The 16,189-nt window shown below is 53.2% G+C and overlaps 1 protein-coding gene across 1 annotated transcript in view; it reads right to left on the reverse strand.

Moving 5' to 3' along the window:
• AFAP1L1 (actin filament associated protein 1 like 1) overlaps positions 1 to 16,189 on the reverse strand; it is a 61,743-nt gene that overhangs the window by 29,199 nt on the left and 16,355 nt on the right. The window contains exons 2-5 of the mRNA XM_027076866.2: positions 5,755 to 5,883; positions 4,935 to 5,018; positions 4,049 to 4,146; positions 2,527 to 2,635 (exon numbers count right to left, since the gene is read on the reverse strand). Of these exons, the coding sequence (XP_026932667.1) occupies positions 2,527 to 2,635; positions 4,049 to 4,146; positions 4,935 to 5,018; positions 5,755 to 5,883 (420 nt within the window). The remainder of the gene's footprint in view (positions 1 to 2,526; positions 2,636 to 4,048; positions 4,147 to 4,934; positions 5,019 to 5,754; positions 5,884 to 16,189) is intronic.

A 16,189-nucleotide genomic window follows, 5' to 3' on the forward strand; every position in this document is an offset into this window, starting at 1 on the left:
CTGGGATACCCAGTGCTAGCTCCCAAGTGATGGCCCCAGCCTGCCCTTCCCAGCAGGTTCTCTGAAGCCTCAGATGCTGGCAACATCCTGTGAGGTGGATGGTGGGGGGAGGTGTGACGGGGAAGAGGGAGGGGACACCCGGAGCAATGCTCTTGAACACCTGGCAGGGCTGGACATCGGGTCAGAGGAAGGATATTCCCTGATGGGCTTGGCGGCCTCTCCCTGGTCAAGCTCCCTGACCCTTCCTGAGGCCCGCCTTTCCCTCCTGCCCCAGGATCCCTGCTGCCTCATCTGAGGGGAGCCGTGAGCTCCCTGGGGAGGTGGAGGGGCTTCACCCAGCTGAGGGGCTTGACCTGGGATTCAGGGCCCGGCAGCACTTTGTCTCCACCCTCCTCCCCTGTCCTCAAGTGGAGAACAGAACAAAGTCACCTGCTTCCCACACAAACCGCCACTTGGAGCCCCACAGACACCAAGAATCTCAAGGCTGAAGACAGCCACTGATCCCCTGGTTCAACCCCAGCACTCCACTCTGCTTTAACTAGTTTATTAGTGGTGAAAATAATATACCGCAGTAGCCCAGAGGTGGAGAGAACCCAGGCGTCCATCAACTGATGAAAGACTAAACAAAACGTGGTCTCTCCCTACACTGGAATATTACTTGGCCATAAAGAGCAAATGAGGGCTGGTACACGCAGTGACGCAGATTAACCTTGGGAACACTACGCTAAAGGGAAATGAGCCAGACGCAAAAGGCCACACATTGTATGATGCTATTCACGTGAAATATTCAGAATAGGCAAATCCACAGGGGCGGAAAGCAGACTGGTGGTTGCCAGGGGCGCAGGGGGAAGGCGAACAAGAACGACTGCTTAACGGGGATGGCGTTTCCTCTTTGAGTGATGAAAAGGTGTGGGAACTGGCTGCACAGTCCTGTGAATGTACTAAATGCCACTGATTGCACACCCGTCAAATGGTTGACATGGTCCATTTCACGTTATGTGTATTTTGTTACAATACAGAAAATATGCCCAGGGTGAAAAGCACAATCAGTACAAAAGAGTATGAATGGGAAAGTATGTTCCCTTCACCCAGATTTCCATTCAATTCCCACAGGAGAATGCTGTTGACAGTTTCTTGCATATCCCAGGAGAGTCATTTAAATGAATGCAGATGGGGCGCCTGGGTGGCTCAGTCGGTTGAGTGTCCGACTTCAGCTCAGGTCACGATCTCACGGTCCGTGAGTTCGAGCCCCGCGTCAGGCTCTGGGCTGATGGCTCAGAGCCTGGAGCCTGCTTCCGATTCTGTGTCTCCCTCTCTCTCTGCTCCTCCCCCATTCATGCTCTGTCTCTCTCTGTCTCAAAAATAAATAAATATTAAAAAAAATTTTTTTAAATGAATGCAGGGATGCATGTATCCCATCAAGGAACAAATGGAATCTTATTAAATGCAGTATTCTGCAGCGTTTGAATATTTTTCAGTGGCTGTATCTTGGAATTCATTTCTGATCGGCACAGACAGACCTATTTTATTTATTTTTTGGCGGTTGGAAGATATTCCACTGAGCTACTGAATGACAGGATAGCATTGCATAAACATTATCTCATACAAGTTCAACTACGAATGCTGGGGCACACAAAGACCAGGATAGAGTCTCTTGTGTGTCATGTGAAGTTCCTAGATCCAAGCCAGTGACTTCTCTGATCCTCAGAGAAACACCCATTTGTCTCACTGCAGGAGGAAACCCATTAAGAGGTCGGTCAAAAGCAGAGACTCTTTGTGGCCGATTTAAGAGATTTTTCAAGTGTAATTTGCACCAGTGCCCTCTAAATTATTTTATCGGGTCCACCTATCAGTAAAAATGTAATCATATAATGTACTTCCATTTATTTATGGGCAAATTATATACATATATGTCCCTCTCTTATATGTATAGACTGTTTACAAGCATTATGCTATTATTAGATTACAAAGACTAGAACTCTAAAACATTGACATGGAAAGTTTTTAAAAGAAGTGTTGAGCTAAATATAAGTAAAGCTTCTATAACTTCCTACATCGTTTTGTGAATTCCCTGGGGTGACCACCCTCTACATGGGAGACCTTTTGATTTCAGCCATGTGCTTTTTTTATCCTAGGCACTGACTTTGTAACCTCGCCCACCTAGAAGATGCGGTCCTGCTAAGTACGAACCGTCTCACCAGTCCACCGAGGAGGAGCACTTAGGCCAGCAGCAGGTTCAGTGCCAGGACCCAGGATGCAGCGGTCATTTGTGCACCTCCATCCAGGCACATCTATATCCATGGATCCAGCCCCTTTCTTATTTTCAGGGCAGGGAAGGGAGTTGTCCAAGGCCGCACAGAACTGGGATTGGAACCTAAGCCCCTGATCCCTGGGGCCATGCCCACTGACCGCCTTCCCAGGCCACCATTAGAGAGGCCAGGTTCTCAGGACGTAGGCGGGGCTGGACGGTGCTGGCCTTGGAATGCCAGCCCCAGCAGGACAGTCCCGCAGGGGACGAGAACTTACTGTGGGAGCTGATGTACTCAGGGGACTTGCCCGGTCCCAGGGGAAGGGCCTCTTCATAGTAGTCCTCAGGTGGGGGCCTGTTGGGAAGCGGTGGAGGCAGATCGGCTGCCTGAAGGGGGACAAAGGAGGTGGATGAGACCTAGGCGGCCAGGAGAGCAGAGGGAACAGGCGGAGGGACGGGACGAGGCTGGGGCAGGGGGAGGCCGGAGCCCCTAGGAACCGTTTCTGAACGGAAGCCATAACTTGTGACAGAGTAGCAGAAGGGCAGAGGTGGGAAGCTGTTTGCCGACACGTTTGCTTGGTTCTCTCCTCCTTGCCCAACTTGTTGAAGCATCAGGGCTTCTCTGTAATATCTAAAAGCTGTGTGGGCTGCCACAGAGACGTAGTTAGTGCTTTTGATTAAGCACGTGCAGAATTATCAAAAGCTACAGTGACTTCTGCAATACTCTGGAACCCATCTCTATTCAGGTGAGGAACAGCAGGACAAGTAAATGGAACGCGTGTGACTTAGCGAGGCAATAATGCCTTAGGCTCTGGGGCCAGGGAACCCCTGCTCTACCAGGATTAGGCTCCATCTCTTACTAGTGGTGGGACACTGACATGTCACTTACTCTAAGCCTCAGTTTCTTTACCTGTAAAACGGGGACATTAATGGCGCCAACCTCCATCAGTTGTTGGGAGCGTGTAAAGGACGCCATAAGGGGTCAGCAATTGGTACCACTGGATGGTGATGATGATAGTGAATTAGGTAGCTGACAGATAATGTTTGATGTGATTATGGGCCCCTTCCCTCAATTCCTTGGACAAAGGCTGGGAACCCTAGACATGATCCAAACCTTTATTTTATAGGTGATAGGCTCAGAAAGGAAAGGTGCTTTGCCCAAGACCACACAGCCGCAGGGGGGAGGGCAGAGGGCCACCAACTCCTGGTCCAGAGCATTCCCCACACTCCATGTTAATTATCACGGCAATCAGAAGTTGGGGTGGGGAGCATCCCATGTGCTTAAAGGGAAGGGTCAGTTCACTGCATCATCCCTGCTCAGCATGGGCACAGTGAGCACATCATGAGCCAGTGAAATATTGTCACAGCCTGTTTCTCCCTTCCTTCCTCCCTCCCTTCCTTCCTTCCTTCCTTCCTTTTCCTTCTTTCCTTTCTTTCTTTTCTTTTCTTTTTCTTTCTCTTTCTTTCCTTCCTTCCTTCCGTCCTTCCTTCCTTCCTTTTTCTCTTTCTTTCTTTCATTATTTATTCATTTGAGAGAGAGCAGGGTGGAGAGAATCCTAAGCAGGCTCCACACCCAGCAAAGAGCCTGACTCAGAGCTTGATCTCACGACCCTGAGATCATGACCTGAGCCAAAATCAAGAGTCAGACGTTTAACCAACTGAGCACCCCCCTCCCGGTTTCTCCCTTCAGAACAGGGTCCTACACAGCCAGGAGGGTCCCAGGCATTAGGGGGAAAGCTCCCCTCATCACTTCAGAGGGACAGAGGGCTGGAGGATGTGGGAACCCAGGCTGTGACTCACATGTCTCAGAGATGGGCTCTTGGCTGGCTCAGGGCTGGCTCCTTTGCAGGGCTCCCCGTCATCCTCTGGCAAGTCCCGGAGGTCACTCAGGTCACAGTCTACCAAGGGTCAGGCCATTGGGGCAGAGAAAGCCAAGGATGAGCACGGTAAAACGGGAAGGCGGCTGGATTTGGGGTCAGGAGGCCTCCACCCCCTCCTTTGTTAGTGACATTGGGCAAGTGACTTCATCACTCTGAGACCTGTTTGGCCTTCTCACCTGTAAACCGGTCCCAATAATCCCTCGCCTTGTCTGTCTGCCAGGGTTATCAAGAGGGTCCAATAAGACCCTACCTGGTGTGGTGCTTTGGAGGGTTTCAAGAGTTGGGCAGTGAAGGCAAAGTGTCTTCCCTCAGTCTTTCAGTCCCTGAGACTTCCACCTGACCCGCAGCTCTCTCCATGCAGAATAGCGCTGTCCGCCCTCGGGAAGGAGCAGGGGCCACCACGCCCTGCCCGCTGCCCATCAGGGCTGCTCCCATGCCCACGGTGCCACTCCGCTTTCTGCGGAGGCGCAGGGACTGCCCATCCCCGGGGCCAGGCGGCCACTACCGGTGGACGTCAGTGGCAGGGGAGAGAGCACGGGACGCGCCACACCTTCTTTGGCCTGCGCGTTCATCCCTACCTCTCCTCCAATCCGGGGGATGATTCCCATGACCATACAGACTCTGACTAGGCTTTCAGACCTGGCAGGGCCCAGGGAGGCCAAGCGACTTGCCCGAGGTGACTCAGCGTTGCAACGTCAGAGCCGGGCCCCCACTGCGCCCGAGGGCCCTTCCAGAGGCTGGGCAGGGGACTCACACGTGCAGGGGGAGGACGGCTCCCAGTGCAGGGGTGGGAGAGGGCCGCTCACCGAACTCCTCAAAGAGGGACTCCACGAAGCTGGGCCCGGAGTGGAGGTCCGCTGTGTTCACATACAGGCAGGAGACTTCTTTGGCTGTGAGAAGAGGGGTGAGTACGCCGGCAGTGAGGAGGGAGGGGGACCTGTCGCCTCTGAGGAGGGCCCGGTCTCCCCCTCCTGCTACTGGGACTCGAACCCACCGGGACGCGGCACCGCGGACCGCATACGCGCACACCCTGCGTGAGTTCCCGGGTTCTCAAACTTTGTTCTTATTTTTATTGTACCTGAGCATCTCCTTCTGCAAGTGAAACGGGGCCCAGGGCCCGGCACTGGGGCTGCTCTGGGGACTGCCAGGGGACAAATAGGGCCGAGCACAGTGGGCCAGCCACGGCTCCTCCCACAGTGCTGTGAGGGCTGCTGATGACATCGGCCTGTTCTGTCACCGGAAGTGAGGCTCTGAGAGTCACCCGGTGGTGACCCCCCCCTCCCGTCACTCAGACCCCTCCAACACTGCGGGACACGGCACAGCTCGTCGGAGCTGACTCAGCTCTGGACTTCGCAGTGATCACCTCGCGGGGCGGACGAGGACGCCTGCCGCTGAGCACACGGCGTGCGATGTGCGTGCTGCGTGGTGTGTGTGGAGCGTGGGTTGCGTACGTGAGTTTCAGTGGCTCGAGGGCAGAGGCGTACAAAGAACACGCCCAGGGTGGAGAAGGAACAGAGTGGATGAGGACGTGGGCCACGCGGCGAGCCCTAGGCTTCCTCCTGCCGCAGGCCCTGGGGAGTTACTGAAGGTTCTTGAGGAGCTGGGGGCAGAGTGCCAAAGGCTGACCTGGGAGGGGCTGCAGGCTCTGCAGGATGGAGGCCACAGCCATCTTCTTCTCCAGGGCAGTGTCGCTCAGGTCCTCGTGGTCCAGGAGGCTGAGCAGTCCCGTGAGCTCGGGGAGCAGCTGCTCCAGCGCTGGGGAGGGAGCACAGCCAGGGCTCCGGGTCAGGATCCGGGCCCCGCCTCCGTCCACTAGAGGCCGGGGAAGCAGGGGCCGGAGAGCAGGGCAGGCGCCACAGGGAGACCTCAGAAGCCCTCCCACCGCTGTCCCAGCCGCTGGCCAGTCGCCTCCCGAGGGAGAGTCCTCAGTGAACCCTGATGCTCCTCTGGGCGCCCCCACTCTGCCTCAGACCCCATATGGCCTTGGCTTGAGGACTGACCCTCCCGAGGCCAGCCTGGCAACGCTGAACCCTGAGCAGAGGCTCTCGGGCCTGTCTTTGCCCCAGCACGAGGGGCCTTCGTCACTGCAGCTCGAGGCTCAGTGCGGGTGCCAGGCCGGAGCTCCCGGCCATCCAGCACACAGGCAGGAAGGGAGCCTTCCTGTCTCATCAGTTCATACACTTCAATCTCTGGAACCTTCTGTTTCCGGTGCCTTGGTGGGAGCCAAACTAAACATTAACCCTTCCCACCCCAGGCCCTAAACCGTTATCACCAGTCCTTCTGTGTTCACCAGCGGTTTTCAAACTTGAGTGTATCTAGGAATGACCCGGGATCTCGTCAAAACGCGGAGGCTGGCTCAGGTCTGGGGCAGGGAGCTCCCAGCTGCTGCTGACGCTGCTTCTTGAGAGCACACAGAGCTGCGACATTCGACAGCACACAGTCCTTTAAAGACCGGAGCATGCCACAGCCATGAGGTCATGATGTCTCCCTGTCCCAAACGGTAGCTTGGGACTTGGTGCGCCTGAGACCAAAGACCAGCCTCGTTACAGTAGTAGAAACACTAAGAGCTAACCGTGCTGAGAGGCCTGGGTGCCTCAGCCGGTTAAGCATCTGACTCTTAATTTCGGCTCGGGTCGTGATCTTTTAGTTCGTGGGGTCGAGCCCCGAATCAGGCTCTATGTGGACAGCCGGAGCCTGCTTAGGCTTTTCTCTCTCTCTCTCCCTCTCTCGATCTCTCCTTGCCCCTCCCCCGCTCACTCTCTCAAATAAACATACATTAAAAAAATAAATAAAAATAAAAGCTAACCACGTTGAGCAGTTATCGTGAGCTGTGCTACGCCTGTCATATGTATAGTCTCATTTGACTCCACTATCAAGCATTTTATGGCTCAGAGTGGTTAAATAACTCCTCCAGGGTCACACAGCCGGTGGAGCCTCAACTGGACCTGGTTTCCTCACTCACTTTCAACCATGGCACTATACTGCCTTACGGTATTTTATACACGCCTGCCAACAAGTTTTGGGACAGGTCCCATGATCACACGTGCTTTTTAGAGGAAGCAACCAAGGCTCAGAGAAGAGAAGTGACGTGCTTGCAAATACACAGACGCCTCAGGAGAGCCAGGCCTTCGGCTACCGCCTCTGGACTCCCAGCCCCCCGTGTTTCTCTCCACTCTGGGCCCCCTAAGGAAACAACCAGACTCTGGCTTGCAGTTACAGGCACTGGGTGTGTCAGAGGGGCTGTAGCATTGTGCACAAGAGAACCGGCCCTGGGACCAGACTCCCGGGTTCAAGTTCAGGCTCCATCATTCCTTCATCGTGGGACCTTTGCAGATTACTTAGCCTGTGACTCAGTTTCCTCCTCTGTACACGGGGGTAAGAACAGCACCTGCCTTAAATGGCTACTGTGACGATTAATCATGTCCTGCGTGAAAAGTGCTTTGCCCCACGCAGAGTAAATGCTCACCCCAAGTCAGCTGTGACTGCTGTCATTATAGTATTTATTTACCATGCTGGTCTGTGCTGGGAGCGTCCGCTCCCTCAGTAGGCCGTGAGGCTCTAGACGGTGTAGACTGTGCTAGGAATCTCAGCTTCCTTAGCATCTAGTCTGGGGCCTGCTCAGTGCCCAGGCTCCACGCACAGATGACCACATCAGGACCTTTTTTGTAAAAATAGAAATCTTACATACAGATAGCGGCAGTCGTTGGAAAAACGTGGTGTGGCCGTGGCAGTCTCTCTGTGGCATTCCCTCGTCACCTCAGATTTGTTGTAAATGAGCCGAAGGCCGATCCTGTCACCTACACTGAGCTCCCTCTGCCGCGGGGCGCTGAGGCAGGGGCTTTGCGAGCACGGCACAGCTCATCTGCGAGCAGGTCGCGCTGGGATGCCCTCGAACTGAGGCACTGAGGCCGAGGAAGGCTGTGGGATGGCTGCACCGCTTGAAAGAGGTGAAGCCAGGCTGATTCTACGTTTGTGTGATTCCTGGAGCTGTTGAGTCGCACGACGGCAGGGGGCGCCGCTCGCCTCCACAGCCCAAGTGCAAGGGACCTGGAGGCCCTGCTTCCTCCAGGGCCCGAGCCCCTGCACTGCCGCCTGAGCGAGGCTTCTAGGTGGGTGGGTTTCCCTCCTGGAAGCAGGAAACCACTTAAAATCATAACATCATTTTAGGTAAATTTTAGGTGTTGCAAAGGAAATCTTTACAAATGGAGTCACAGACCTGTCTGGCACCTTCATCAGATATATTGAAAGTTAACTCGGTTCTAAAATTATTTACTGAGCCTGATTACACGCCACTCGGGGGATTCGAAAATGAATAAGACGTTGTTCCAGTGGGTATGCTCCCTCTCCGTCTCTCTCTTCTCTGTCTCTCTGTCTCTGTCTCTCTCTCTCTCACACACACACCTTATCGTATACCCACGTCATTACACACAAGGGAGGCCATGCTAAATGTTACCAGGAAGGCACCGCAGGGGACCATGGCAGCTTTCTTGCGGCTCGCAGCCATGGTTCGTATTCGAAAATTCCCGACACGGCTCTGCTATCATGTGGGAATGTCAAGGCCATGGGGCACAGTGACTGTTTAGCCCTCTACCAGTGGCTCTGCAACTTTCTGGCCTGGGGACTCCTTTGCACAATCGAAAAGATTATCAAGGACTCCCAAGAACTTTGGTTCTATGTGGGTTATATCTGTCGATCTTGACTGTATTACAAATTAAGGCTGAGAACGTTTTAAACCAGGAGAATACACAGGCACACATCCCGTTAGCTTTCAGAGCTGTCGCATCATCACATACGACACAACCTCTGGAAAACTCCACTGCAAACATGAAAGAATGGAAGTGAAAAAACACATACGGGGGGGGGGGGCAGGGGGCGCCTGGGTGGTTCAGTCAGTTGAGCGTCCAACTCTTGATTTCACCTCGGCTCATGATCTCACAGTCGTGAGATCAAGCCCCGCCCACACCCAGCTCTGTGCTAGGTGTGGAGCCTTCTCGAGACGCTCGCTCTCCTCCTTCTGGCCCTCCCCTGAGCACACGCACTCTCTCTCTCTAAAATAATAATAATAGTGGGGCACCTGGGTGGCTCAGTTGGTTAAATGTCTGATTTCGGCTCAGGTCATGAGCTCACGGTTCATGAGTTCGAGCCCCGCGTTGGGCTCTGTGCTGACAGCTCAGAGCCTTAGAGACTGCTTTGGATTCTGTGTCTCCCTCTCTCTCTATCTGCCCCTCCCCTGCTAGCCCTCTGTCTCTCTCTGTCTCTCTCAAAAATAAACATATAAATAAATAAATAAATAAATAAAGACATATGGGGTCTGAGTACTATATAAAAGTAGTTTTGACTGCGTGGACTCCCAGAAAGCATCTTGGGGCATTACCCCCCCCCCCCCCCCAACCACACCTTTCTGAGAATTGCCAGCCTTCAATGAATGACCTCGGATTTGCTAAGTCTGCCCCTCTTGTCCATTCCTCCCTCCCGTCCTTTGGGTCTGTCATTTTGTGCTGAGGTCCCAGAGATTCCTTCTTGCTGCTATCAGCCAGTGTCTGTTTGTGGCAGCATTCCTGCTTCGAAAGCCTCTTCGGCTTCCAATTTGAGGTTTGTTGCAGTTGTTTCTAAAGCGAGCACAATCAGGTTGTGAGTGAGTTCTCGGCATTGAAATGCGGGAGTTGCAGGACCCAAGCTTTGTTAACAACTTTTTGAATGTTTTTCCCTGCTTGTTAACGGGATTCCTAACATGGGACCCTGACTTCTAAAAATGTTCTTGTGTAATGGAGGCATGGTCACAAAAGTCCAGGCAGAGCAAAGGAGAAGGTGGGAACCAAGCAACGCTGGGAGAAGCAGATGGGTAGCAAGGAGACACCTCGTGCCCATGATGGCTTTTGCAGCCAGGAAGGGCCCGGCAGGCAGCAGGTGGTGGGTGGTCCAGGGAGAGTCACACAGCATTTCTCAAGTGCGGCTGGCTGGCGGAGGGAGCTCCGGGCAGTGAACCTGAGAGAAGCCTCCCGAGGGCCGAGCAGTTACTGTGTGCAGGGCAGTTAGGGCGCGCCCTCCCGTTTAATCCTCAGACACTGCACGGGAGGGACATAGCGTTGCTAACTGCGCCCCATGGAGGGAGGGAGCGGAGGCTCAGAGAAGTGAGGCTGCGCAACCAGTAAGTGGTAAGGCCGGGCCTGGAGCCCAGGTCTGTCTGACTTCAAAGTGTGCACCTGTGCCTGAATCCTCCACCAGAAAACATGGGCTCAGGGCAGCGGAGGCCGGGCCTGGGGAAGGAAGGAGGCAAGTGGCCCCTCAGAGCCCTCCTGCCAAACGGCTCTGGGCCAGGACGTCATCAGGCCTCCTGACCAGGGCTCCCCACACTGGCTGGGTGGAGACCCTTACTGTGGGGCTGAAATTCTTGCTCAGTGAGTCTCTCCACTGGGCCTGCAGGTGAACTTCAGAGCCCTCACCGTGAAGATCTCCAGGAAGAAAAACAAGCTCCTCAAAGCATATACCTGACTCAACCCCAGGATCTCAGCCCAGAGACACCTTTACACCCTCCTGGATACCGGGGAGCTTTCAGCCAGTGTTTGGCTCTGCGAAGACAGTACAGAACCGCCGAGAGAAGGTGTGTGCAAAGTGCCGAGAGCAGAGACGCGTCGATAGCCTGTATCCGAGAACGTTCATCTCTCTCCTTATCTCGTCTTAGCACAGAACTTCCCCCCTCTCCTCCGTCCCTCTCATGCTGTGGCCCTACCTGACTTCCCAGCCTGTCCCTTCCGGGGTCCCCACGTCCCCTACACTCCCATCCAGACTGCTCACACTCCCTTACACGCCCTTCGTGGACAGAGCTCTGGAATTACACGGGACACGACTATTCTCTCGCCACGTTTTGGCGCAAGCTAAATGCCGTAACCCACGTAAAACAGCCCTTGTGAGCCCTCGTAAAACAGCTGGCTTTCAGGTGCAGTGAACTCGGATGTGCCTTCTGTCGCAGCTTCGTCTTTAATGCCAGAAAACTGAAACCACAGGGATTGGAACCATCACGGAATTTAATTTGGAGAGAAAGCATACGGCCAGTGGTTCTGCTAGGCCTCAAACAGACCGCCAGGACAGCAGCCTCACATTTTAGCAACAATAAGACTCCCAAGGGGGTTGTTGGAAAGGCAGATTCCCAGCCCGGCCCTCCTGATCTGGCGTGGCTCTTTCAGTAGGCCCTCTACTGGGACCCAACAAGCTGCATTTTTTTTTTTTTTTTTTTTTTTAGTGTTTATTTATTTTTGAGAGAGAGTGAGAGAGTATGAGTGGGAGAGGAGGAGAGAGAGACACACACACACACACAGAATCAGGTTCCAGGCTCTGAGCTGTCAGCACAGAGCCCGACGTGGGGGCTCGAACCCACAGACCGTGAGATCATGACCTGAGCTGAAGTCGGACGCTTATCCAACTGAGCCACCCAGGCGCCCCGGCAGCAAGTTGCATTTTAACAAGTAGTCCAGGTGATCCCAAGATGCAGCCTTTGAAAGAGGCTTGGCCGGAAAACGCATAACTACAAGGCACGTCTGTGAACATAGGGAACGTGGGAAGCCCTTCCTCATTTCCTAAAACGTTCTCAATAGACACCACTTTTGAAATAACTGAATGTCCAGCTGGGAATAAGGGCTCCTACAGAATATAAAGAGCCAGAGCCAGGAAGCCTGCTTAGAGGAGCACAGCGATTAGGGCCTCGGGGTCACATGTGCTCCACTGCGATTCCTGAGATTCCTGAGCCACCACTTCCCAGCTGTACAGGGGTGGCACTCGAGGGAGCTCTGAGCCCTGGCCTTCTCATCTGGGTCGTGACAATGGTAGGATGGCCACCGCCTATGCTGGCCGAACTCGGTAGTCACGCTCATGGGGCGCTCTGTCTGTGGTGCTGTGCCTGGAGCCAGCGGTCACTTGATCACAGCCATAGCATTGTCATGGTTGCCGTTTCCTGATACTCCCCAGGGCCGCGCAGATTCCAGAGCACCGGTCAGAGAGGATTTGGCGACAGGTTTGCCGTAGTTGTGTAACGAGAGCTCCGTGAGGACAGGAGCTGTGTCTCAATCATACTGGCTGCCCGCTAAGCATTTGCTGAACATTTTGATGGGCTAGGGCGGTCTTCTCATTTTAAAGATTTAAAGAGAAGTGAGTGTCCAAGAGGTTGTTTGACTTAACCGTGGTCACACAACCAATGGAAGATAAAAGTCCCTAGCGTTAGACTCACACGAAGCTTGCTGCTACTTGGCTGAGTCATCAAAGAGTGGCGAGGAACACAGGCTGTGCCCAGTCTGGTCCCTCCCAGCTTGGCCATTTTCCAGCTGTGGCTCTGGGGAGATTTCTTAACCCGTCTAAGCTTCCAGTTCTTTATCTGCAGACCGTGGAGATAATCACGGTAGCTGCTTCACACGGTCATTGTAAAGATGAAATGAAGCCATGCGTATGGGGCTCAGTGCACTGGACAGGTGCCTCACCATTCGTGTGTGACCTCCAGGGGGTTTCAGGTGTGGGGGACAAGGGAGGGGGTATCGGGGGACAAGAGGACACCGGGGGGGGACCCTGCGAGCCTCATCACGTTGACCATTGATGGCGCTGGACTTGAAACTGAGCTTAGGGTGGCTATGGCAGTAGGGGTAGGGGGGTAGGGCCAGTAGGCAGCCCCTTTACTCAGAGAGTTCACACCCCCAAGGACAACCCCCTCTCCCTTACCAGGTGGGGGGACATCTTCCAGCTGCAGGGGAATCCTATCCCTGCTGTCTCCAGTCAGGAAGGCTCTCGTTCACCAATTCCTAACCCGCCCCCCCTTCTATGTTCCCTCCTGGACCAGGTCCTGTCTGCTTTCTGAGGACAGACTGGGGCACTGGGACAGCATTATCTCTTATGTCTAAAGTTTATTTAGAACCACGAATACATTTCATTGATCTTGTTTGGCTTAGCGGAGCCTTAGGGAGGTACAGTGAATTCCAGTGAGGAAAGGAACACAGGAAGAAATGGTTTAATCATTGTTTATAAAACTTCAATCTTTCACTAAGTGGGACAGACAGGCTCAGAAACCCAAGATGGGTGATAATTGTTCTCTGGGATGCAAAACAGTTTGCCAAATAAAATTAGGAATCTATTTTAAAATGCATTTAAGATCAGACCACTAAGTATTTATTGTTACTGGTGAATACCCAACTAAGATCAATTTTCTCTCTGCTCCCCCACCCTCCCCATTTAAATCAAAATGAGATGGCACAGAGCAGAAAATAAGCCAGCAGGCAAAAAAGCACTGTTACTTGCTCCCAGGACTGCCTCCTTTCTGCACACCAGATGCAGCATGAATGACGCCTTCAAGCAAAAGTTCTTTACCACAGCCAGTATGGGTTCTAACGCAGGGAAGGTTGGATTTATTTAGAGATCTCAAAGGTAGAGTCTAATTTCCATAACAAGACACAAGTGAATAATTAACCTTCTGCAAACCACAGGTTTAATAACCCCTGTTTCAGCACCTACATGGTCAGCCCAGTGGGCACTCTGACTTGTGAGATCTCATTCCTGGGGACCTTTTAGACTCTGGAATTTGTAAAAATGCTTGGAAACAGCTTGCAAGTTACCGTTTCAGTAAATGAAAAGCAGTGGGAGGAAATACAATTTCTCTTTCCCCCCCTCCTTATGTGACAAGCCTCTTTACGATAAAGATAACTCCTCCTTCTTTGTTTTCAAAGTCAAGAGAACATACAGCAAACATGATTTAAAAATGAAAAAACAGGAAAGTTGTCAGTACGGGGGTTTTTACAAAGGGCTCACATGCTCCGTTTGTTTCAAGTTTTCTTTCTTATTTTCTAAACGGCAACATAACCCAATTTCCATCTCATAAAGGCTCCTGAGCTGGAGAAAGAACCAGGGTGCTACGTTCACAGTTTTTGATCATGTTTTGAGATGACTTTCTATATGCCATGCTTTAGCAAGCTAACGCATTCATGAGGTATGACGACCCATTGTAGGGACGGGAAGGCAGATCATCCTGGAAAGGAAAGCAGTCCACTTAGCAGGTGTGACCTCAGCGTTCGGGTTGGGGGGAAGGAACAGAGAGGAACCTTTCTGGTGGCCTTCCAACCCTGTGAGCCCTTCCAGAGAGACCTCCCTCCAGGCTGCCTTCCTGCTCCTTTCCTCACCCTCTTAACCCAGGGCCTCTGCATATGCTGTTCCCTCTGCTTGTCAGAACTCCCTTCTCCTGCCAACCAGTAATGCCCTCTTCAGCTCTCAGCTCCCTCATGACTGCCTCAGGGAAGTTTCCCATTCTCCACTACCTCTGTCCCCCTACTTTACATGAGGATAACATCACTCTCCCTGTGGTGTGGACCATAGTGACATGTTCATTTAACTGCGCATTTCTTCAATTAACATCAGCGACCCCCACTTGAGCCTGAACTCTACGAGGGCAGGAACAGCCCCAGCTTCTGCAGGTGCCTGACACAGCGCATGCTTAAGGTACTTGAGCGATGAATGAAATCTCACAAACAAGAGTTGGTAGTCAAGCAGCTAGTTAACACGATTTAAAAACCATGTCTATCATGGCGGATCAGCACCGTAAAAAGATGCCTAAAAGAAGAAAAAACTAGGTAACAATAGTCCCCGGGGAACAAAAGGAAGCAGAAGTCCAGTTTCTTACTTGGCTAAGCTCTCCAAACCCTCTTTGGTTGAGCTTGTAACCCTCGCCTGAGCATGGCTGCCAACAGATTTAGTGACGCCCGTTTCGTAGTTGGGGGATTTTAACCCCCAACATAGAAATTAGGAAATAATGATGACTAACACGTATTAAGGAACCCAAACTAACTACTTGAGTTCAAGTCCCGTCCCCCGCGATGCCTAGCTGTGCGCCTCTGGGACACGTGCGCAACGGCCCCGTGCCTCGCGTTCATCACCAGTGATCTATGAGCCCACGTACTTCATCAGTGGGAACGGCGAGAATGCGTCTAGTCCAGTGTCTGGCACGTAGTAAGTTCTCAGTAAACAGTAGCAATTTACATCACTCTTCCATGCACCCCTCTGCTTTAAGAGACTTCTGTGTATTATTTACACACTTTAATTCTTATGACAAGGTGGGCTAGGCCCGTCGGGCAGGTGGCAGGTTGCAGGACGGGAAGAGCAGCAGCGAGGGGCTCTTCAGGGGTGCCCGCCCCAGGGCTCCTTCGCGGCAGCTCCGGGTCAGCTCCGCAGAGGAGCCCCCACCTGCAGGCGAGGCCTGCAGCCCTGCGGCTTCTCTTCCGAGCTGCTGCTGCAGATGTCCCCATCGGGGGCCACGGGGCCGTCTCGCTTCCTTCCTCTGAATTCACAAGCGCTTCTCTCGGAGCCCAAGTGAAGGCCAAACAGTGGGCACGATGGTCCGCGCGGGTCGGACCAGCATTGTTGGTCACTAAAACAAACACTTCCTGTTGTCCCCGGGGGTTCGGGGAAGACCGCGGTTCACGTGGGCTGGAAAAGAAGGAAAAGGGAGCAGCGGAGAAAGCCAGCTGCAGAGCCAATGCCTCGGTGCTGACCGCTTGCCAGGAGTTAAATATAGCCCCTGTGCGAGGCAGGGCAGAGGGAGGTCACCTTGGAAGGCTTTTGTGTGTGTTCATTACCGCTGGCGCAGGAAACCCAATATCCTTCATGCCGAAGAGAAGGGTGCAGGTTTGACTCCAGAGGCCAGAAATACAGAATCCTAAGGGAGGGAGGTGGGGAAGAGGGAGGGGAGGATTTGGGGGGTTTGGTCTGAGAGGACTGGTTTGGGGCTATGCCTCCCGCCTACCAGTGTGGAATTTGCGGTGAGGCATTTAGCCCCTCTCAGTGTCCCCTTCCTCTCCAGTGAGGAGGGCTTCAGGATTGCCCATGTGTTGGTAGCGGGGAGAGGGTTTGTAAATCGTGGGGATTATTATTAGGGATCGTTGGGGAGCACACTTCTCTGATCAACTGTTATTTCAGGAGGATAGGGAGGCCAGAGGCCAGGGAGGTAGCAGGTCAGTGGGGAAGCGGGTCATGGGAGCCTTTGTGGGGACTCTCTTCCCATGGGTCAGTCAGGCCTGGGTGACAGGCTCGGAGAAGC

This window comes from Acinonyx jubatus, chromosome A1, assembly GCF_027475565.1.
Source record: "Acinonyx jubatus isolate Ajub_Pintada_27869175 chromosome A1, VMU_Ajub_asm_v1.0, whole genome shotgun sequence".
Classification (NCBI taxonomy): Eukaryota; Metazoa; Chordata; class Mammalia; order Carnivora; family Felidae; genus Acinonyx; species Acinonyx jubatus.